The sequence below is a fragment of the Dreissena polymorpha genome, chromosome 13 (assembly GCF_020536995.1).
Source record: "Dreissena polymorpha isolate Duluth1 chromosome 13, UMN_Dpol_1.0, whole genome shotgun sequence".
Classification (NCBI taxonomy): domain Eukaryota; kingdom Metazoa; phylum Mollusca; class Bivalvia; order Myida; family Dreissenidae; genus Dreissena; species Dreissena polymorpha.
Genome location: NC_068367.1, coordinates 27,747,104 through 27,772,181, shown reverse-complemented (window position 1 = coordinate 27,772,181; position 25,078 = coordinate 27,747,104). Strand labels below are relative to the sequence as shown.

Sequence of the window (25,078 nt, the reverse complement as noted above, 5' to 3'; positions counted from 1 at the left end):
GTTTGCCTCATTTATCGAAAATGTGGTTAGAAAATGGTGTAGCTGCTCTTTATATTTAGGCCCAGTCTCACTTTAATGCCGGCGATGCCCCGGTGCGTGATCCGGCATCTACCGGGATGAACCGAGGCTCTACCGGGATGAACCGGGGCTCCACTGGGATGAACCTGGGCATCACCGGGAAAGTATTGAAATGTTATATACCTCCGGGAGTCACCGGGAAGGACCGGCGTGGCACCGTGAACAACCGGGACGGCGACGTACCCTCCACCGGGGCAAATACAGACCCCGGCAGAGCTACGGCAACGCCCCGGTGAATGCCGGCATAGCTACGGTACATAAGTAAACCGGCGCTCTGCCGGGACGCCATCGGCATTCACGGGGGCTCCGCCGGGTCATAATCGGCGACGACCGGGGTTAAACCGGGGCATTTTCGTAGTTCCGCGTGGGTCTTATGCCGGTATAGTCCCAGTGAGTGCCGGCGAAGTTACGGTAAAACGGGGCTCTGTCGGAACGCTACCGGCTTTCATCGGAGCTCAACCCGGGCATTACCGGCGACAACCGGGGCTCTTCCGGGGCTTCACCGAGATAAACCGTAGCCAGTCCGGGTTGTCCTGGACTCTGCCGGACTGTTGATCGGCTTCAACCGGGGCGGCACCGGGAAATAGTGTGACCGCGTTCAAAATTTTCTACGAATCATCCCGGTTCTCGCCGCTCGAACGGAGGTAGCAAACCGGAGTGGACCGGGGCTCTACCGGCAATAGTGAGAGTTGGGCTTTAGCATCTAAGATATGGCTTGCGCTGTTCTGGATTGTTTAGACACATTGAGAACAAATGATTATCTAACCTAACAACATATCATTATGTGGACACAATTGCAAACTTACTATCTGGTATTAAAAAGTCACAGGTCGAAGACTACGTTTTAAACGCCATCTTTACGTTCTGTGATGGCACTGAGCACATCGTGAACAAAACCGCGTCCGCTCAAAACACTGAAGCACATTGTCCACTTGATATAGCATTTGCTGCGCTGGATTGGTCATTGGCATCTCGAAAAGTTCAACTTTAAAGCGAGGTTATACGATTTTGTCAATTATTTATGAATGTATATAAAATCTGTTAAAAACTTATTACATATATATATTTCAATATAAATTAAAATAAAAGTAAAGAAGAACATGTGTCGAAAAATGCGAAATAAGCCAGATATTTAATTCTGAAATCGAAAATTTCTGTACAGTCGAACAAGCCAGCATGTATACAATGCAAGTACAATGTGAATCTAAATTAAGTTTAACGGTTCATTTTAAATTCCTGCAATGATATGTATTCATACGACACACGAACACTTACTCTGATCCTGAAAAAAGACGAATGCTTCGATCGGTTAAATTGTAGGAAAATATGTACGAAATATCTTCGTCCTAATCGGCTCGGGCGCTAATGTGTTTGTGTTGCATTTTATGAAATTCCTCTTCGATGTATAATTGTTCTTGCCTATATTTTGTTATTGTTACATATTTTATCAATATATTAAAATTTAACACACATGAACAATTGTATAATCTCGCTTTAAAGGTTCTTTTAACTTTGAAATGGACTGATATGATGCATTAATTTAATTGTGTGTTGCGTACAGAGGTCAAAGGCAAGCCCGAAGTTATGTTGTTGTCAATAGAACCACCGGTCATGGCAAGATCATATATACTTAAATATGCGTCACCGATTCCACCCAAGGGCACGTACCAGACTTGCATCCCTTGGTAAGGATGAGTCTCATTCCAGAGGATATCTTGTTGAAGTTCTTGCGTTGATTAACTGTTGGTTGGCGCCAAATCGACTTTATAAAGGAGAGAAATACGAGTAGCTTGTATGAAAAGATGTACAGGGAAAGCTTGAAAAAAGTCCACAAACGGAGTCTTAAAAAACAAAAATAAAATACGCAAACTAGCTTATTATGTAATTATAAGGTAGAATATTAAATTAATTTCACAGGCTATTTAAATTCGGTAGATATTAAAGTATTGCAATTATTTGTATTTTGAAAAAAATGTGTGTGCTCCCTTTTCAATTAGTGATTGTTAAAATAATAAAATTGTCCTTTTCATAAATGTTTTCTTTGGATTATATCGACAACCAGCACACGCAAACAAATTAACATCAGCATCATAATACTTTTTGTTGTAACCTTTAGAACTTTGTTGCTTTCAACATGTCCCGTACACACGCAAAATCGGTCCAAATATTGACTTACTATTGTACTTAGTTGCTTGTAATCAAATATTGTTTGGATGATTCAAGGTGGTTCGTGTGCGTGACTGTTACTGTTGAAGGTCAACGCAGCGTTTTCACGGGTATGTTTTCTATGAGAAAAAGGCGGTTATTTTTCCTTTTTTATAACAAATTTGATTGACAGTCATATAGCTTCATTTCCTTATTTTATATCGGCAAGATTCTGCTAATTCAGTTCAACTTATGCCAAAGGGGCAAATAAATTTGCCCCATTCCCGGACATTACTTATTCGGACATCTCATGTAAATCAAAAGCAATTATCGAATCAACATACTCGAGGAAGTTATTTAGGCCACGAATTTTTTTTTATTGGTTTACAAAAATTATTTTGAAAATGGTCCATCGGGCGGTCGAAAAAAAAAAAAAAAAAAACATCATTGGAAAAAAAAGTTAATACTAATAACATCAGAACAAAGACAACATATCTTTTATAACCTTAACACAGAGACAAAAAATCAAATTATGCAATGAAACACATCTATATCTTCAAATGAAATGAGTCCTAAAAGCACCTTTTGTAACATCAGGCAATTTTAAACACTCCATTACATGACATGCGTTCTTCTCCCATTAAAACGAAAAACTGCGCTTCATTTCCATAATTCGATGCGCACCATTACGCAATGCGATGCCCGTTGCATAAATCTTATATAAGATAAACTACTCATACACAAATTACCCGGTATGTGTTTGCTCTTACTCGACTTATGAGATCGTACATGAAAAAAAATCGAGGTAGATCGATCCATGCGTCGTCGCGGTAAGGTTTGTCAAAGTTGTTGTTGTCATGAAAACTCGTTGATATACAACGCAAAACGTCTTATTTGAACTGACGCGAATTAATTGAATCATATTTGTCAACATCGCTTTTGCTTTATTTTGATAATTTAATCCAAAGTTTAATGTTAGCAAGTGTTTTTTTTACTGGAATTGTAAACAAGGTGTCAGTTAAAGTCTTCCGAAAATGTGCAGTCTGTGTGAATTGACAGTTTGACGTCATCAAAGGAAAGCCGCTTTCTGTCGGAAGCAATAAAGCGACAAATTTCGCGCAGAAAAAATTGGCTTCCTTTGTCTAGCAATCAACATGCCGAACCAATTGTGTGTTTGTTTCTCAATTGCAATCCTCCAATTTAATAAAAGCACGTGCATAGCTCCGCCTTCGAATCTTTTGCTGAGCACGGAGGCGGAGTTTAATGGTTAATTGAGCTAGTGTTTTACGCAAGTTGAGTTCCGATTTGCCGAAATTACTCGACCCTAAGCATTGAAACGACAAATACATTTATCAATAATTTTCCAAAATAAACCGATTTGTTCCGATTTCCAAACTTTCTGTACAGTTCCTATAAACTATGGCGGACGTGTTTACAAAATTCCTAAACACATATATCGTAAATAATGGCAGTGTTTTATTGGATTATTTGTACTTATTATCAAATGCTTTTTTATCTACTATAATATCGGGTTTGTTTAATATAATTAACATGTTAAACAATAAAGTTACGTCACAGACTCGGAAATAAATTTTGATGGGGTCGACATTTTACTGACGCTGATTTTCTTATTGTCTGTAATTTTTACCCGAAATAAATTTTGAGAAGTACCCATAAAAGGACTGGTACATAATGTGTCACATTGAAAAATATCCCGATCTCTGCAATATATGTGAACCAATCGTTGATTGTACTTACTTGATTTTATTCGCAACCGTACTCAAACCGGATCGTTTTTTTTCTCGTTTCGCTCGTTTTGCAGTGCGGTCGGGTATAAAATATTTAAAAAAAAAGACGATTTTCCGATTTTATTTTTTTTCCCATTTTCCAAAAATTAGGGTCGGCGGTTTTGTAAACCAAGAAATATAAAAGTCGTGGCCTTATGTGTTGTTTTTTTAGCTTTTGAATATTGTTTGTGTGTTAAGTATTGTGTTATTGTTTCCTGGTTTCGACGGTTTACAACCTTATGTAATAATACGAATTATTGAATGCCGGACAAAACCCCTCCCGGATGAAAACCCTCAAGTACCAACGATTATGTATACATTTTAAATCCAAAATCGGTCATTTCCGAATTTCCTTTTTGACATTGTCTTTTGTTGTCGGTTATCCGAGATATTTATTTTTTGTAATAGTTACTTCACTTCAGTAGGCCATATTACATTATATCTTGACTAATTTAAATATTTCCGAATTGAAAATGTTGTTATTTTCCACCCATTTGACGTAATTTATATATGTTTGACCTAAGATTTTTATGATTAGGCCAAAAAAAAAAAAGTCTTGGTTCAGGGAACCCGACCGACCCTATTTTTTGCCCCCGACCCTAATGATTATTTTGGTCCATGGAAAAAAATCTGATGGCGAAAATGCTAAAATCTCGTAAAATTTCATCGAAAACAGCCACCATTTAAACCTGGATTGGGTTTCTATATTTTTCTCTTTGTTTCAATGAAAGTGTTCGCAATTTGAACAGTGAACAAAAACCGGTCTGCACCTGTATACGAGACATCGCTTGACCTTATTGTTATTGAAGTGCGCATGCTAGCTGGCTAATCAACATTGAGCTCGCTTACACATGAAATGACGTTATTGAATGAAATGTAAAAATGGGTGGAGCTATGGAGTAATATTCGGTCATTCATGCGCAGACACTGTGCACTTTGAATACACAGTTAATATTGTCGTCTGCAAACAAAATAGCGGCCGGTCGCAAATGTCGTATTATTAAAGATTAAAAATGAAAAGAAGCGTGACAATAATTTAATTATTTCCAAGCTGTCTATTGATCTGAATTTAAAAGTGATAATTAAATAATTAGTTCTATGTCGATGATGTTACAACTTTCTGCCAATTTCCGATCGAAATGAAAAGATGATAATTAATTAATTTGTTTGTTTTACTCGCACACTATGCTAACTGACAGCAGCGTATTTTAATCAAATGAAAATGTGAAAAACACGCGCGTTTTAATTGTAATTAAAGTTTTGAATTTTTAACACATAGGAAGAGTCATTCATCTAGTCTACTATAAAAATGGAAGTAACCACTTTGTCTCTACAGTCGCTAACATGGCGTCTTTAACCTTAAACAGGCTGTCAAGCGGTCATACTCTTTCCTACTTTTTCCTACTATTTCCTACTTTTTCATCAGGATCCTACTTTTTCCTATTGTTTTACCAAATCTTCCTACTATTCCTACTTTTTCATTTTCAATGGAGAATTATTTTTTTTAAAGAGTTTATTTAGTAAACTTGCAGGATGAATGAATCTATGGCATGACTGTATCCCTGTTAATGTGCATTCATCTAGATGATACCTGACAACCCATGCTGACTGTCTGCTAGCACCTCTTCAGGAGCATAAATATTTATTTCTTATGTAACTTTTAAAATTATTGACAAGTTTTTTTTTGAAGTAACAATAGTGCCTTGTTTACTTCCTTAGCATCTGTACACTGCAGACTTCACTACCTTACACAGTTCCCTGTGATGCAAGAGCTGAGGGAACCCATTGTTTATTCCAGTTTTATTTTGTTTCCATTGACAACAATTTGACCAAACCTTATGCATGTTTACATGATATTGCTGTTTGGAATGTAGAGATATAGAGAACCATGTATTGTATGAGTGGTTATGTAATATGGAATTTATTACACAAGTTATTGGAAAAAAGATAAAACTGATGCTTTGCTGAGTTTTCATCATTTACAAATATAATGTAATAAATTCTGTATTACATGACAACGGATATGATGTTCTATTGATATCATAGGTACATCATGTTTAGTAATTAAAGATAAATGCACAGAGCCTAAATGCCCTGATACATTTTTATGCTCCCGGTAGGGTGGCATATTGCAGTTGTACTGTCAGTCCGTTTGTCTGTCTGTCTGTGTGTGTGTGTCCGTCCGAAAACTTTAATATGGGTCATAACTTTTGCAATATTGAAGATAGCAACTTGATATTTGGCATGCATGTGTATCTCATGAAGCTGCACATTTTGAGTGGTGAAAGGTGAAGGTCATCCTTCAAGGTCAAAAGTTAAAAAATACAATCCAAGGGAAGTAATAAGCTTTAAAAGGGAGATAATTTCTAAACCTGCCAAATGATATATTGAAATTTTATTTCAAAGCTGCGAAAGTCATCAAAAATGTAAAAGCCATTATTTGAAACTGGAATAAACAATGTACATGTAGTGCAACTGTTTCATTGCCCAATCAATGCTGTCATAAAAGATGTCAGGTGATAAGGTCCTATCTCCAGTTGCATAATCTGCTCTGCAATGACCAGTCATTTTGAATGTAACTTAAGTCATTATAACTGCACCCTATTGTCAATTTAAAGGTTTCACAATGTAGCTGTAGCAGAGCATTTACACTGCTTTATATACTAGTATTAATCTTGTACAACAAGTTGGTGTATCACTAAATAAATTTGGTCTTCTGCTTAAGGATATAACATGCACAATATAATTACCATTTTTATATCGATACACAGAAGACCTCTAACCACTTATTTGATGATACACCAAAATGAACAGCATCTAATTACATGTATACTTCTTTATCAGGGTAGCTTTGCTTGAAACTTAATTATCATAGATACACTCTAAGTGCTAAAATTCCTAGTGGGAAAACAAAGTTTAACCCTTCATGGATGGAGAAGTTGGACAACAGTGGAAAAACACTGGGATCATGGTGCAAGAGAGATACCGGCAATGAGTTTGCAAGATATTGTACTGTCTGAATGAAGTCCATCTTGTAGTAATTCTGGTGCTAATCAACTTATAAGTCATGCAGATGGATAAAAACACAAGGAAAACATGAAATACATGCATGATAATTCACAAAAGCGTTTGTTTGGAAGTGCCTAAAAGCCAAGCAGCTCTCAGGGTTGTGGGGATAAATCTATCTGTATGCAAGTACATCCATCACACAAGGAACAGGTAAAAAAGGCTGAAATCTTCTGGGCCCTTAAGGTAGCTTCAAGTGGGTATCCATACAGAACATGTGATGGCACTCCTTTTCTGTTTCAAGCTATGTTTCCTGGACCTGTGTCTAAAAAATAAGTATTATGTATTCCTACTTTTGAGGGAAAAGTTCCTACTTTTTTAACCAGGTTTTCCGAAGGAAAAAACTGGTTATTAGATTGGCGAATGCGGGCGGGCTGGCTGGCTGGCTGACTGGCGGGCTGGCTGGCGGGCTGGCGGAATAAGCTTGTCCGGGCCATAACTATGTCGTTCATTGTCAGATTTTAAAATCATTTGGCACATTTGTTCACCATCATTGGACGGTGTGTCGCGCGAAATAATTACGTCGATATCTCCAAGGTCAAGGTCACACTTTGAGTTCAAAGGTCAAAAATGGCCATAAATGAGCTTGTCCGAGCCATAACTATGTCGTTCATTGTCAGATTTTAAAATCATTTGGCACATTTGTTCACCATCATTGGACGGTGTGTCGCGCGAAATAATTACGTCGATATCTCCAAGGTCAAGGTCACACTTTGAGTTCAAAGGTCAAAAATGGTCATAAATGAGCTTGTCCTGGCCATAACTATGTCATTCATTGTGAGATTTTAAAATCATTTGGCACATTTGTTCACCATCATGGGACGGTGTGTCCCACGAAAGAATCACGTCAATATCTCCAATGTCAAGGTCGCCACGACTAAAAATAGATTTTTTTTAAAAAAAAAAACTTACAAAGGGGGTTAATTTTTTTTGGTCATTTCAAAAGTTCAGTTTGAGTTTTCTCCCTTTATCAGATTTTTTTTTCACAATGAAAACCTGGTTTTGTGACAATTTTGTCCCTTGTTCCTACTTTTCTTGCAAAAGTAGTTCCCATTTTTTCCTACTTTTTGAAAAAAGGTCACTTGACAGCCTGCCTTAAAGCGTCGTTGGACGAAAGAGTCATAACAAAAAAAAAATAATTAAAACACAAAACACTAGAGCATTCCAAGAGTCATGGAAACTTGACAACAATTGGCTTCGCTTTGATAATGAATCAAAATCAATGTACTGTGACGCCCTTAGCCTGTACAAACCAATAGCAACATTCAAATTTATGTACACTGCTCACTTCCTGTGCGATGCGCTCAAACCCATTGCCATTTTATCAAAAAATGTACCAGAAGAAAGACTTGTGCTATTCTGAGGTTACCCTCCTTTTGACAGCCACTATTCAGACTCTTGAGCACCTGTCGGAGACTAGGTCAGGTCTCATGATGAAAAAAATTCTGAAGGTCACACCCCAAACACCAGAGACTGATAAAGATGGCGTGTTCACTTTTGAATATGAAGGTCACACTATCACAGACAGACAAACAAAAAATGGTTGGCTCAAAGAAATTTTGGGCCAGCGCTAGCCCTGAAGAAGTGCATAAAGAGCTAGGAATATTGAATAATATACAACGACTAAATACCACATGTGCAGTGTTAATCATTTGGTCAGTGTTTAAACAATCATGGGTGCATTAACTGACCCTTTTTCACCCTGAAATCAGTCGACTGGTAAAAAAAAAAAAAAAAAAAAAAAAAAAAAAAACTACCTACCCACCTACATTTTTCTGTCCATGTTCCCTGAACCAAGATTTTTTTTTTTGGCCTTACTTAGCATGATAATAACTACGATGTTCATGATTACTTAGTATAAATAACAAGTAGTGTGTTTATATAAAATATATAAAATATCAATTTGTGCGTCATCCAGTGCAATAAGAAAACACTAAAGTCGTGTATCTTTTTTTATTCATTAACAGGGGTTCTGAAATATGCTGTCCGAGTTGTCGGAGTCGTCAATTTCCCCTTCCGGGCAAGCAGCTTTTGAAAGCTGGCTTGTCCGTGGACAAGTAAAATTTTCATGGTAAATTTTGTTTTGAGAACGAAACTTCAATATTTTCAGAAAATAAAAAACGAACTAGCTCACTTTTTTAACTGGAGGTAGGTTATTTTCTGATAATAATTATTTAATGTTGTAAACATGTCCATGCGTATATAGCAAAAGCCAATCACGCATAAGGTAACATTTTTCGTAAATTGCAAATGGTCGCAAACATGTTTTACCGACCTGCATTTGATTTTTTTTTAAATAAAACCACTTTAACGTCAAGCCATGACGCTAATCAGACCAATTATAAAATCAGTCCGGCTTCGGAAAAGAAGAGAAAAGCCAAGTATGAATATGATAAAGCATACGACGCCAAGCGGAAACGAGAATTTGTTGAGTCTTGGCTAATTGAATTTCCTTGGATTTAAAACATTACCGGTGTGTGTAAATGTAAACTTTGTAAGAAGTTTCCTTTATAAGCGGATAATTATATACTTATATTTAGCGAAGATTATTTTATTTCAAGTGAATTTTCTAGTCATGTTGAGATTATAAAATATCCGAGATGGTATCATGTGTGACTTAAATGTGTTCTTATTGTTTGCACATCTTGCTTGTATTTTCTAGTTAACTATGTATATAATCAAAAATAGAACTTAACAAAAGTGTATGTTTGTATTATTTGCTTAATTAGTAATGATGTTTTCCTTTATTTATCTTATAAGTACGGACAAGTACTTCTTTGGTACGGACAAGTGAATTTGTGGGTCCAACTTGTCCGTGGACAAGTAGACTCATAAAATATTTCAGAACCCCTGATTAATGAATGCAACATTGTGTGAAGCAAATACATTTGTCTGTGTTTAATTGCTTTTAATTGATTCTGTGATTAAACTAATTAAAAACTAAAAGTAGTTGCAGATTCACAGTTTGCTATTTTGAGTGTTTTTTTCGGATTAATAAATGCAACACAGTGTGAAGCAATTACATTTGTCGGTGTGTAATTGCTTTCACGGTAGGGTTTTTGTCCGCAGTTGCAGATTCACAGTTTTATATTTTGAAATATATTATTGTATGCCATTTACTAGTTCATTGTTATGATTAGCTAATTAGTGGGCCTGAATAACCTTTAGCGACTATCGGTAATGCTGTAGGTGCTATCGATCTTTTGAATCATTTACAGATTTGACAATATGCATTTAAATATTGTCTGCAAAAATGCAATTTAAAACGTTACAGTGAAAGATAAATTAAATAAGTAATTCAGACAAATTAGTTACATGCAAATGCATTGTTAGTTGTTAACAGAATTTCACTTTCATTTTCGCAAGGTTTTTAGAAAGTTCCCGGAAAGCATGTTTTTTGCATGAATGCGCGTATGACGCGATTAAACGTTGCTCTGTATCGTATTGCATTCAATCTAAATTTAAATTCACTTGTCTATAAATGACCTCATTTTATGTTTTAATTGATGTTGTTATTATATTGGATTATCGTATATATATATATACGATATAATTATATATATATAATATAATATATAATAATATATAATATATAATTATTCAAAGAAAATATCCACAATCTATTATAAATACAGGTATTAAAAAAGCACTTTCCATCCCTAAACATGAATTACTTTCAAAATCAACACAAAAAGACAAGAGTAATATAATTCCATTTATTTCAACACAAAATCCAAAAAATAAAGAACTGTTTGGCGTATTAAAAAACAACATTGACATTTTACAAACAGACCCGGTTATGAAGAAAATAATTTCAAATCAGAAGATAATAAAATGTAAGCGACAGCCACCTAATTTAAAACGTCTGTTAACCAAATCTTACTTTTCATCTCAAGAACCAAGAGTATCCAAATGTAATGACCCTAGATGCGCCCTGTGTGGTTATATTATTGAAGGGAATTCTTTTGATTTTAATGGCAAAATGTTCAAAATAAAAACTAATATGTCATGTGATATACAAAATGTGATTTATGTATTAGTATGCAATGGATGCAAACAATATTATATAGGCCAAACTGGCGATAAACTTAGAAATAGGCGATCTGTCCATGAACAACAAATGCGAGACCCCTCAACAAGACAGATGCCTTTAAGTAAACATTTAGATGAATGTTCACATAATGAACCAAAATTTAAAATATTTCCATTTTATAAGCTATTTTCAAACAATATTTCAGCTAGGTTAGCAAAAGAACAACATTTTATACATGTATTTAAACCCAAATTAAATTTCATTTAATATTTATTGACGTTATGACGTCATAATTGATATGACGTTATCTCCATGACATTTTGACGTTGTAATATATTGTATTATGCCCTGATGAGCTATGCGAAACGCGTTGGCTAAATCAATATATATTTAAAATCCCAGACACGTGTTTTTACTTTTATTATATATATATATATATATATATATATATATATATATGCACATTAGAAAAGCGGTATGTATACAGTTAATCGATACACATTTTCTTTTTTTTTGTCCGCCCCTGTTTTTTCATGGGAATGTTTTTGCCCGCCCCTGGTTTTTCATGGGAGTGTTTTTGTCCGCCCCCGTTTATTCATGGGAGTGTTTTTTTTCCGCCCCTATGAAAATGACGGGAGGGTTTTTGTCCGGGAGGGGTTCTGTCCGTATCCCTTATAATACACTGCGTATTACAGGAGCTTCAACCAGATAATTAAAATGTACGGTGGCAAAGTAGTCCATATAAACGGACTGCCAGAGCCTTTGATAATCTTTGCTATGGCGGCTCTGTCAGTCCATATGCACCCCTTCAGAAACATGGGTGCAGTTCAGCGCAGAGAATCCGTGCGCTTCACTAAACAGACGTCGTTAGAGACAAATTGAGGAAAATAATGAATAAACTTCATAAACATGTTAAATTTACCTGAATGGCAACCTACGGATGTTATCCTTTGCATGCACCCTATAAAAGCACGACGATGTTTCAACACACTTTTCTCGCTGACATTTTTATGTTTTAAATTTAAAACAGTGTAATCTGTATTGAATACCACATCGTAATCGACTTTATAGGCTCCAACACATAACCTGACGTGCAAAATATTGGTGTACTGTGACCTAACCAATATAGGGTCAATTTTCCAATATGGCGGATACATCGTACGAAAGCAAAACTAAGTCAATAAAAAGCAATTATTTATTGCTTCAATGGTACCATTTGGATGAGTTTGTGGTAAATTTTAATAAGCTCTTGCAGTTTCAGTGTTCATTAACCTTTGAATTGTTGATAACATTTTGCACCCATGGACAAGAGAGAGCGCATTGCAACTCTCAGCCTAAGCTGAGAGTTGAATTATTGCAACTAGGTGGCAAAGAGGAGACATTCACTCCTCTTTTTTAAATTGCACTATTTCTTTTCTAGCTATGGTAGCTTTCTAGCTAAATAAAGGAATGGTGCATTAAACAAAAGAGGAGAGAATTTTGAGATCTCGAGATCCCGACTTAGCTAACTCGTGGCCACGAGTTAGTCAGCCAATCAAATTGTTCCATATGGTTGTTCATGTTGATCTTTATAAAAAGGGAAATACGGTAAGCATCAACAAAAGAGGAGAGAATTTTAGCTATCTCGAGATCCTGACTTAGCTAACCTCTGGCCACAACATTCGGCCAGCTATATATATATATATGCGTACAGAATATTTACACATGTTACACACAATTTGATTGGCTGACTAACTCGAGATCTCGAAATTCTCCCCTCTTTTATTTAATGCACCCCTCCTTTATTAACTTCACCGCTCTTTTTTAATTGCACTTCTCTTTTATTTAGTTTTGCACTCCACAAGATAGAAAAAAGAGGAGTGCAATTTTAAAAAAGAGGAGTGAAAGTCACATCTATGCCACCGTAAAAATCACCTTCCCCCTCTGATTTAAAAATCGTCATCACCAGTGGCAGATTCGCCCAATAAAAATCAAACAACAGTAAACTTGGTTATCCGTAAATCATTTTTGACAAGCTTTCGCAGCCGCGCCTGGCACACTTTATGCGGTGCTCTTGTATTACATCATATTATTATAACGAAAGTTAGTTGTATTTGAAGGTTCAATCATTATTATCAATCCATTCTGAATTCTGCCAAGTATAAGTTCAGTGTCGATAATAATGAACTGTACAGCATAGTCATATTCAATGTGATCATACTGTAGAATAACAATCAACAAAATCAAAAATAAACTGTGTTTTGTTTCCAGCATGTACATTAAACAAAATGAAATATATTTTTACCGATGAATCTGTATTCCTTAAATGATGGTCATTTGTAAAGATTTCTTCCTTTTTTTAGAAAAATCTGACTGACAGTCACTTTATACTGACACAAACATGTACGGTTCAACAAATTTCTTCACAATCAAAATCATATTCCATTTGAGAATTTGAGAAAATGCGCTACTTTGTCATATTTGTTCTCGCTAATAACACCGTCATTGTATCAAAGCATGGTGCGAAAGCGTTTTTATATGCACTAAATGTAAATTAAGTTTTTAAGGGTTTTAAAAAGCATGGCATTTCACCTTAAAATATTTGTTTTTTTATCAAGGTTTAAACATGGCTGAACCACAAAAAGCAGATGTGATAAAATCCAAACTGGAATCCATGTACAGCATTCCAGTGGCCATGTCTAAGGCAGTGCGAGAGGGAATCAATGCTGGAAAGAAGTATAAGATGATCCTGAACAAGTCCGGCACTAACTACCTTGAATGGGTCACAGACGTTAGTTCGGAACAAGTCGAAGATGAGGCTTTCAGCAGTAAGTTGTCGCTGCATGTTTGTGTTACTGATAGTTTGGCAAGATTTATTTGTTTAATGTTTGATTTATTGTTAGGAGCAATACATACACTGTTATAATGTCGGCGCTATGTAGATGAGTTGAAAAACAAGTTTCATGTTAATATCAGGAAAAACTATCCATTTATATTTGTTAATGCCTACTGGTCAGCGAGTATTTGTCGGACAGCAGTATTTATCGGACGTTCTATTTATTTCGTGTATTTTAACCCTGTAGCACAATTTTCTACGTCACATCCTTACGCGCGATTGTTTTCTCAATGTTGACACCAGAAATTCGTTGAAAGGCAAGTATTGTAGTTAAATAACTGTTATGTTTACAAATTTTGTCGCAATGAAATGTGACCTCCGCGCGGGGGATATTAATAGTACGCGCATGCGCAAAATAATTCACTCAATAAGGCCCGACTTGTGTTCTTGACATTTTCGGTCGTCTGCTACAATACACCAAACCTCCATTGTTTTTTCTTAAAACCTCATATTTAACACGAAACTGATGTAGTCAACAGCAACAAACTATTTCAATTATTGATTTGTTTACATTAAAAACTCGACACAATTTTGTATAAACAGATATCGGATTTGCTTGCAAAATGTTTATAGTTAACGCTTTGATTAAAGGGAAACAAATCTTATTGACGACTATATACATTCACTGCTGGGATTTTCGCCCTTGATGAGTTTGTAATAGCTGAGTTTCGTAAAATTGAATAGTCTAATCTATGTTAATGTTTGCATAGTTATTTTACGAATAAACCCCACATTTGATACACAAATATTAGTTTAGGAATGCTAGCATTAATTAAACGACTTAAAAAGGATAATGGTATATTTAAGTGTCTGTTTTACAATTAGACTGTAATGCAAAAATGGATTGGATTGCAGAAAACAAATGCAATCAAGGGAAAAGACACAGATGCAGCGTGCCGTCTCTGCTGTTAGGCAGCACAAAATGAAAATTAGGGTCGCTGCACGGGAATTCAATGTTCCACGTAGTACATTATCAGATCATGTACATGGGCGTGTTGGCGAGACACGCACAGGTCCAGTGAGCCTATTAAACGATGAGGAAGAGGGGGCTCATGTGAGTTATCTATTATACATGGCGGATCATGGTTTCCCTATGACACGAAACAGAACCCCTGTTTATATTCGGGAAATCATTAAGCAAGGAGGTTGGTTCGATCATTTATGTTTACAATTTATAAGTCTGTAATCTTATTACGAATATTGTGCATGTAATTGAAATTTTTTACCCTTGACTGTTTCATTTACCCCGGACACGTATATTCCTTTATAATTATACGTCTTCATAACACGGTCCCGCCCCTACATCACAGTTATTGTTGTATTATATGATATTATTTAGATTTACTTTCGAACTAATGTACAGGTAGGACATATCCGTATAGGTGTCAGAGAATGGGCCGTCAGACGAATGATTCCGAAAATTGTTTGCGCGCCACCCGGAACTTCAGGAACGGACGCCCGAGAGTTTGGATCCGGCACGTTCCTCAATGTCGAGGGAGGATGTCATATACCCATTCTTTGACTTTCTGGACAAAACCCTCACATAGTATGGTGTAAAAGATAAACCGTCACAAGTAAGTTGTTTTATATCGTAAACGGGTCTATATCAACTGACATCAATATGGAATACTTATATGAATTTAGTGAAAATATAAGTTAGTTTTTTAAGGTTTTATTTTCATTAAAAGTCTTGTTAATGTCATTTATAAAATTATTTTACTTTAAGAAACATCGGAATTCAATTAAAAACGAAGACAAACCTATTTACTTACTGATAAAATAATTAGTGCATTCAAATCGTAAATTTCATTGCTTGCACACTTATACGTAATTAAGATATTCAACTGTGACAAGACCGGTTGGTCGGGAAAAGAAAAAGCCAAAGAGAAAGTTATTACTGAAAAAAAAGGGAGCACACCATCAGCCGGAAAGTTATGGGCGGTGGAGGAAACCATATAACCGCGCACCTTTGCGTTTGTGCAGATGGGCGGTTTTTCCCTACAATGATTATTTTCAAGGTAATTGTATTCTGTATAAATGCAATGAATTGTTTAAGCACTTAAATATTATTCAAGCTTAAACGCTTACAGATTATGAAATTGTAATATAATATTTGAGCCTTGTTCTGAGAAAACTGGTCTTAACGCATGTGCGTAAAGTGTCATCCCAGATAAGCATGTGCAGTGCGCCTAAATTTTATTTTCGGTAAGGAGGGACTTCCTTGAAACTAAAAAGACCATACAAGCGGAAAGTTTCGTCCCTGATTAGCCTCTGCGGACTGCACAGGCTAATCTGGGACGACACTTTACGCACATGCATTAAGCTCAATTTTCTCAGAACACGACTCATTTTAACTCGAATGGAAAAAATATGATAATATATCAACCATGTATTTTAGTTTATAGTTTTGTACGTAATATACATGCTTTTATGTCATGCCCAAGGTACTTGGTGATACATGTTTAAATTTGAACAATCATACAGGGTTCATTGCCACACACGCGTTTTACCGACGGCGTGCCAGACACATGGCTCTATGGGAGCAGCTCGACGGGGTATATCGACCATGAGTTGTTTCAAACATGGTTCATGAAAGGATTTCTGCCCCACTGTGGGCGAGCAAGGCCGGTTGTGTTGATCATGGACAATCATGACGCACACATTTCCCTACCAGTTATTCAGGCGGCCAGGGCGAACGATGTTGTGCTGATCGGGTTTCCAGGCCATACCACGCACATCTTGCAGCCGTTGGATGTGAAGGTATCTCAAACTCAATAGCATCCTAGTCAAAAGCCTAAATCGTTGAATAATTTATTAACAAGGCTAAACAATCAAACTAACATTGTACTCGTATGCATTTAGTCACATAAAACACTTAAGGTAAATGAGGACTTACATAACAAGTGTTTTATTTGTATAAGCATTTTATTGATTGATTTTTAAAACACATTTTCAGATAATTGGCCCGTTAAAGACAAACATGGCATCACTTGCGTCTGATCTGGGGATCGTTTGCCCGTCCTTGACTATAGGGAAATCCAAATACCCTGTTTTACTGAAGTATGCGATGGACCGCATCACACCGTCTACCATCATAGGGGCTTTTGTCAAAGCTGGTATCGTCCCACTAGACAGGGGAGCCATAGACGAGTCCCAGCTTATACCGGCGATGTTTCCCGCTGTGCAAAATATTAATGGTACAGTTTACCTGCAAGATGATTATCTAAAATAACGTGTGTTTAAAAAAATGATACACACATTGCACACATCCTCATATTTATTTATTTATTTATTAGTTTTTCATATCATGAACATATGCGTTCTTTTTAGATGACAACTCGGCCCAGACATGTAAAGAATGTGGACGTTTCACGGTTAACCCTCTGGTCAAGGCCGGTCTAGTGCCTGAGTCACTTGCTGACATTTTAGTACCACCAGCGTCAAAACCTGCAGCTCAACGAAATAAAAGAAGAATAGTTACCGAGGGACGAGTAATAAGTGGTGACGAAATACTGAAGGAGTTAATGGTAAGGCGTAGGTATTTAATCACCATAATACAACACTATCCAACATTCAGAAGCAGTGCACATTTTGTATGTATCACTGTACATTAACACTTATTTCGTTATAACTGTCTCGTGTCATATCAAATCGTATTACATAAATTTTTCAATGGTTTTCCTCCGATAGGAACGAGAGAAAGCTTCCGCCGAGAAAGACCGTCGAGATGCGCAGCGAGCTTTGGAAGCCGACGAAAGTAAAAGGATGAAAGAGCAGGAAGAAATTGAAAAGATTAAGAGAAAAGAGAAACTTGTTGAAAAGCGATTGGCCAGGGAACAGGAACAGAAGAAAAAAGCGGACGAGAAAATTGATAGAGGGAAACTTGCTAACAAGAAGTTTACGTGTGAAGTCTGTTGTATGAGAGGGAGGGTGTTGGATGAGAGCAAGGGCATTGTGCGGTTCGGGTGTGATGAGAAAGTGTGTGGCAAATGGTACCATTTTGAATGTTTGCACCGTAGCGAGCAAGAATACTTGCGAGAGAGTATGGAAGAGGGAGAAAGCTGGTATTGTAAGGCATGTAAGCCATGGCTGTATTGTGAAGAGTGAATGGCTGTGTCCCTTGTGTTTCTCGTGCACGAGATTCATGTAAGCTGCTTTTGACGTTTGTGATGTATCGATTATTATAAAACATTATGTATTGAATGAAACACGTTTTTGGTATTAAATAATCATCATATTATAAATAATACCAATGCAATGTTAATTTATAGCATTGTTTCTCTACCAATATGAAATTATCTCAGGTTTATTTATTAATGCGATGACCGTACAACATTTTTAAAGAGACATCAAAAACGGATGTTCTTGTATGCACTGATATTGGATTCCAATTGTAACTCTATTAATACACACTGAAGAATACATTTTGCACCATTAAATTAATACATTCACGTGATTCTATCGTTTCAGTTCAGAAAAATACCATTTGAAACATAATTTGTTGCGATTTACTCAAATCATATAAATGTCCGGAAAATACTTCTGTATAGTGTAAAATTACCTCCCTTTGATGACCACATATGCGGGCCTCGTACATAGGCATGCGCACATCAAAATCCGACTTTGTTTACATGCACTTGTACATGACGAACCCAAGATATATCGGTAAACTTTTCATGCCGTATTTTGCATTATTAAGGGAGTAATCCACGAAAAACCCTGAATTTCGTCCGACAAATACTCGCTGACCAGTAATGCTTCAGTCAGGATGGTTATTAAAAATCCAGACTCAGCCTTATCATTAGCAATTTGCCATAATTATATATTGATGGATTTTGTATAACTTGGCCTGTCTCCCTTCTTCCAAGGACAATTTCACACTTTAAACCCTTTCAAAGTTCATGACCGCCATCAGACAGGAGACTGCATGATTTTTGTAACATGTATCTTGTTAGCTTTAATGTCACTCTTCGAGGTCAAAAGTCAAATTTTGTCATGAAACAGTTTGACAATTCCTGTCTTTTAACTTTGCTGTATTTTGACAGATTGTAAAATAACTAGGCTCAAATGTTAACCATCATAACATTATGTGGAACTCTGGTCTCCCTTTTTGTAAACCCAAGGTCTTACTTCAAGGTAAACAGTTAAATCATACCAAAAAATATATAATTTTTTAGATAGCACCAGTTTTGAGACAAAAGTGCATTATTTTGGCATCCCAGCACTATGAACAAATGTCTTTCTGTATTTTAAAGGCTCTATAAAGGTGACAAATCCAATTATTATGCATATCAACTGGTCAAATTTTTACCGGATTTCAGTTACTCTTGCATCAAAACTGCACACAGCTTAGGTAAACGTTGCCAAGAATTATGGAAGATATACCCGTTTCATAATTGGAAGAAATGTTTACATTTTTGCAACTAATGTGATGTCTAGCCTCAGATCGGTGACATATGCTAAAAATAGCCGAAAGAAAATTCAATTTTAATTCTATTTTAAACAACTTTTTACCAGCAGAAAGTAACTTATTAGTTCACTACAAACGTTTTAACCATTTAGAAGAGACCTAATTTGTGAGTAATACCGGAAAACGTTAAAAATCATCGATATATTTTGGGTGACCTTAGTCACTTTCACTTTCTCTTTCCCGAGTAAACAGCGATGTAAATAAACGGATTGTTTGTAAACACAATTGACTTGGAGGACACTTTATTTTGAGCTCTAAACAAGTTGTATTGCTCATATTTTATTGTAATGTCCAATAGCATATATATATTGCTTTTTGATAACCTTTATAAATAAAATATGAAAATAATATTTACAAATCGGTAAATCGGATCTTCACCTTTATAGAGCCTTTAAAAACAGGATATGTTATTGTGGTAGCCATTTATGTTTCAAAACAAGATAAAATATGGAATAAAGACATGTTTTTGCCATTTTTTGTGTTTTTTAATAGGGTGTATAGAACAAAGGCCGAGGACTGTGTATATGGACATGCTGTTTTTGTATTCTAGGGTATGATCCAGGCTGGACCAATCCCACTGCTCCTTTCGATTCTAGATACCCTCATCAGAATCAGAAACCGTAAGAAATGTTTTTGTTTTTACTCTTCTTGCTTTAAACGTCCAATATATTTGAATTGCTCTTGAAAAACATCCAATATCTTCTAAAATGACACACTATGTACTTAGTGCACCAGGTTATACTATAACATTTATGTGTGGTATTAATCTATGGGAACTATCTGAAATTAGTAATTATTATTCATATTATTGTCTTTATAGCTTTTTCTGTCAAACTAGAGGTCTTATTTATATATTTATGGGAAACATAAGTACCAAAAGGAAGAAAGCAAACTGCTTGTGCAATCTGATCAGTAAATTTTCTCATAGATCTACATTAATGACCTGATATATATGTACTTGAAATCTCATTCCTGATATGTATGTTGTTGTTTTTTTATATTGAAACTACTTGTTTGAATTCCAATAACCTTGACCTTGATACGAAAGTTCAAACTTAATTTGAATATTTATCACCAAAAAATTATAATTCAGTTATTTTGCACATAATTATGATATTTATGATTTAAGTTCACATACCTGTAGCTTTTTTTGTCTTGGTCATCTCTCAAAAATACAGTTTGTGTGCTAATTATAATCTACCACGATGGATAACCAAATTACAATTGTCCAGCCCTTTGCTAAATGGTTGTGCTAAATCGTTTCATGGTAGTCATTTTTTAGTTCAGGTCCTATAATGATGTTTTACCATTCAACGATGGAATATGTATGTTTCTCAACAGAGTTCCACTGCTATTTAGTATATGCACTTCTTTTTCTGGATCACTGCATATATGAGTCCCGAGGCAAGGATGAAAGTTTTCTTGTGCACATGTACTAAAAAATCTAAACAAATCAGACAAGCTTCTTACAATTCTGTTGATATGCATATTGATTGCTTCTTTCATGTCTACTTGAAGAAACTTTGAACGTAACTACATTAACTACCATTGTTGTTTGAATTGTCATGTCTACTTGTAGAAACTGCGAGCGTAACTACATAGACTACCACCGTTGCCTGAAGATCAAGGGAGAGGACTACCCCAACTGTAACTACTTCAAGGCTGTCTACATGCAGCTGTGCCCCAAGGCCTGGGTAAATCCTCTGTCCTAAAAATAACTTCTTTCTTTTCATTCGGCTTCTGTTTATGCTTCCTGAGAGTGGGTGCATTAAGTTAATTTATTCCTTTCTTCCCTATGATTTTCAACCTGTTTTCTGTCCTTTTTCTATTTACATACATTACTCTTTGTTTTCACTGGAAATCTCAGTCACTAATGGTCCGAAATTCAAATTATTTGATTAAACTTAAAATGCATTTTGAAGGATCCCTATAGGATGGATATGCATGTTTGTTAGGCTGTTCTTTTCCTATGAATTTGTTATTAACAGAGTTTTTACACTAAGATTATAAATGTCATTTTGTTTATGCACATTATGTCAAGTACTTGTGATCTTAATGTGTTGAAACTTCATATGCAATATCCTGATAGGGTTGAGATGCCCGTCATTGTATAGGCTTTCCTTTGTAATGATTTTCGGGTGTGTCATTTTCTGATTGAAAATTCATTTCCGGGCAAGATTTCATGAACTAAAGATCCGTATTAGATGTAAACTTATACATCGCTTTGCTTTTAGGGTGGGCATTGGCATATCAGGGCTTGACACTAATTTCGACAGATTGGTGTCCACAGGGAACCCTGCCTATTCAAATTAGAGCAAAATCCTTAGAAAAACTGGTGCCCTCACCAAAATTTGGGGGCCTCGGGTTCCCGGGACACTTAGTGTTGAGGCCTCCATATTGTGCTGTCATTTTTGCTCTCTTAATTTATTTAACATTGACAAAGAGCTTGATCCATAAGCATTCATTAGTGAAAGTGATATTCTTGTTCTAATTCTTCGAAACTTTTGAAAATATCACCCTAGTCACATATATTTTTAGTCCCCTACCGGTGAAACCATAGAGGGACTTCTGGTTTGTGCCCTGTGTGTCTGTCTGTCCCACTTTTCTGGATCCGGTGATAACTTTAAAAGTTCTTCATATTTTTCATAAAACTTGAAACATGGACAGATGGCAATATGGAGATTATGCACAATATTTTATTGTGTTCCAACATCAAGAATTCTGGTTCCTATGGCAACAAATAGACAAGAAATATTGATGAAAATGGTGGATTGTGCAATTACTTTGAAAGTTCGTCATATGTATGAAACAGTGCTTGAAATCCGTTCTGGCCTGATTTTTTTTTTATTGGACTCGTATGGATTCTACCACTGTTAAACATCCAATATTACAAGCCTGATTTGTAAAATTCAGATCACTGAAAACACTTCCTTCATAGCAGAAACCATCTCCTGAATGCACATGTTTTTGGAAGCTATTACAAAACTATGATAGAAACGATTAAGTTCAGAAATCAGAAGCCTGATTAATAAAAAATGTCAATTTAACCAGGTTATGTACTAGAATGGTTAACATTTTTCTTTACATACCTCAGTTTAAAGTGATGTTTATCTTAGTTCGACCACTGTAGAATTACTCACATAAACAATTAACAAATCAAATATGAGTGCAATTCATGTTATGAGACATTGAAAGTGTATGTCCAGCTTGATATCACTAAGCTTGATGCACACTGGTACAGTGTAAAAGCATTCGTCTGTTATCAGTCATCATGCATTTTAAAAATTACTTGCAGCAAATATTCATTTAATGGAAAAGCATCAATATATATAATAACATTGTACTTGGGCTAGTAAAATAATCCCATGTTACAAGTCAATTCCTGAAAAAATTTAATATAGATTCCAGACTGTACAAAATTATTTTATCAAAGGTGAATTACACATTGAACCATTTGAAGACAAGTGCTATAAGTGTATACAACTCTTTCAAACTATTCAATTATTGACAGGTGAAATACCTAAATATGTGTTGCACTTTAACCATATGAAAATAAATACAAATATTTTGGACACCAAATATTACATGTTCACACCAAAATGGTCCCTCAAAAGAAATTATCCAAAATGTTCCTGCTTACAGTGTCACGTTCCTCATTTCAGGTGGATGATTGGGACGAGCAGATCGCTTCTGGTACCTTCAGATACGACACTGAGAAGTAGCCTGTTGGCAGTCATACCAACTAGAATCCAGGATATAATAAATTTAATATCTCGGAAAATATGTATTTGGGATAGAAGTGATATTGTTCGGATTTTATTAACATCAACAAAATTATTGAGACAATAACATAGGTGGTGTGGTCCCATTTTATTGCGTGTATATTTGGCATATTAAGAGATGATTTGTTGTTGCTGAAATAAATTGGACAGTAATAAACATCGTTTATTGATAGATCTTTTATGATAAAATTATGTTGATATCAAGGTAATTACATGGTTTTATCAATTGAAAAAGAAAAGTGGAAGTAGTTTGCATCAGACTTAACATTTTATATACATCGACTTACTTAAGGACTTACTTACCTTACATTTATTTTAAAAATACAACAAGTCCCTTCACGGATGATATTATACCATATTATACAAGACCTACTTTTTTTCTTGACGTTACTTTAATTTGGATAAAGCACTCAACACTGATAAGTGTATGCAAGTCATGGGCTTGCGTGCGTCGGTCCGTTATATGAATAAATATAAATTCGTCATTACCCATGTTATTTTAAAATGACTTTCCACAAATGTTCATCACGCAGAAACGACCTTTCATATGAATGACAATTGTCCCTGGTTTCAAGACAATGTCACACCAGGGTGCTGATTTGATGGGGTTACACACGGGCTGGACATAATGTAAACACACAGTTAGGAACTTTATTTTTTTTAATTTCTCAAGTTACGAAAATACATTTTAAACAATTTTTTGTGCATGAAAGACAGTTTTTCTTGCGGTTTGTTTCGATAAGAATAAATCCTTGAATACGTCTGAAATTGGTGACAAAATTTCAAATTGCGTGCACTATAACCGTGCAGTACACAAGGAGTTTTTTACCAGGAACACTGGCTTGTTGAATATAGTAATTCTTATGTATATCACCTTGCGATAAGCAGCATAAAAATCCGTCTTTCATGCACTAGTTGAAATTGTTTTAAAAGAAGATTTGTTTTCATAAAGTTAGTTGGAACAAAAACGTTTGATAGCAATACTATTGTTTACACTTGCCTATATGACTATTGTACGCTGGAACCAACGCAAAACCTCGAATTTTCGCATACATATCCATTTAAGCATGTACCATTTATTACATTAAGTTGGTCATAGACAAAATTCTGTTTAAACGGAAATGATAAACGCATCATGACATACTTCGAAATTTGCCAGGGTTGTTGAGAAAATATTTTTGATAGAGAAAGACCACCAAAAAGGTTAAAAATGCCGTTTAAAAATGTATTTTCGGAAAGGATGACGGGAGTGGTGTAACTAGGCGAGTTTTCTGTATTAGGCCCGGTCATAAGGTTAACGCTAAAACGTTAGAAGAGTGTGAAAGTCAAACACATTAAAAAGTATAAATATAAGTAAAAGATTGCGGATATATGCATAGTAACACATGACTCGTTAGCAGTATCTTTAAACAATCTTGGAACGCCTGCATAAGTATTCATTCCCAGACCTAAAGCCATCGTTGTAGGTTCTGCATATGGATCCATCTAGCACTTTAACGACTATGCATGCACCTTCGGTCTAACAAAGAAATATTTCAACGCCGTCATTGGACAACTCGGGTGGAATAGGTCTGAGATTGCAAGAAAAGCATCGTCATTCTTGACAGCAATTGAGCTACCCAGTGATCAGATGACCTGATCCATGAAACGCACAGATTGTTTAATAGTTTATTAGCGTTTTAAGTCATAATTGGGGGTCGTGCTAAAAGGCGAATAAAAGAGCGGATGATATAGCGTATATAGTAAAGAGCGGATAATATAGACAAAGAAGGATTATCGGAAAGAGCGGATGATATGAACAAAGAAGGAAATAGGAGACGATATGGATTGTTATTGAACGAT

General features: G+C 35.7%; 3 protein-coding genes across 3 annotated transcripts in view; all 3 read left to right on the top strand.

The window, feature by feature from the left end:
* LOC127856425 (zinc finger protein 432-like) overlaps positions 1-25,078 on the top strand; it is a 205,341-nt gene that overhangs the window by 127,967 nt on the left and 52,296 nt on the right. The gene's annotated exons all lie outside the window — the stretch shown is intronic.
* LOC127856429 (uncharacterized) lies at positions 2,199-23,393 on the top strand. The gene is made up of 5 exons (XM_052392638.1): positions 2,199-2,354; positions 13,707-13,916; positions 20,005-20,074; positions 21,034-21,148; positions 23,117-23,393. The coding sequence occupies exons 2-5, from the start codon at positions 13,715-13,717 to the stop codon at positions 23,174-23,176; spliced, it is 447 nt and encodes a 148-aa protein (XP_052248598.1). The 5' UTR covers positions 2,199-2,354; positions 13,707-13,714; the 3' UTR covers positions 23,177-23,393.
* Positions 13,974-18,738, top strand: LOC127856426 (uncharacterized). Its single transcript, XM_052392635.1, has 6 exons — positions 13,974-15,558; positions 15,821-16,002; positions 16,469-16,744; positions 16,941-17,181; positions 17,315-17,511; positions 17,675-18,738. Exons 2-6 carry the CDS (start codon positions 15,919-15,921, stop codon positions 18,089-18,091), a joined length of 1,215 nt encoding a protein of 404 aa, XP_052248595.1. The 5' UTR covers positions 13,974-15,558; positions 15,821-15,918; the 3' UTR covers positions 18,092-18,738.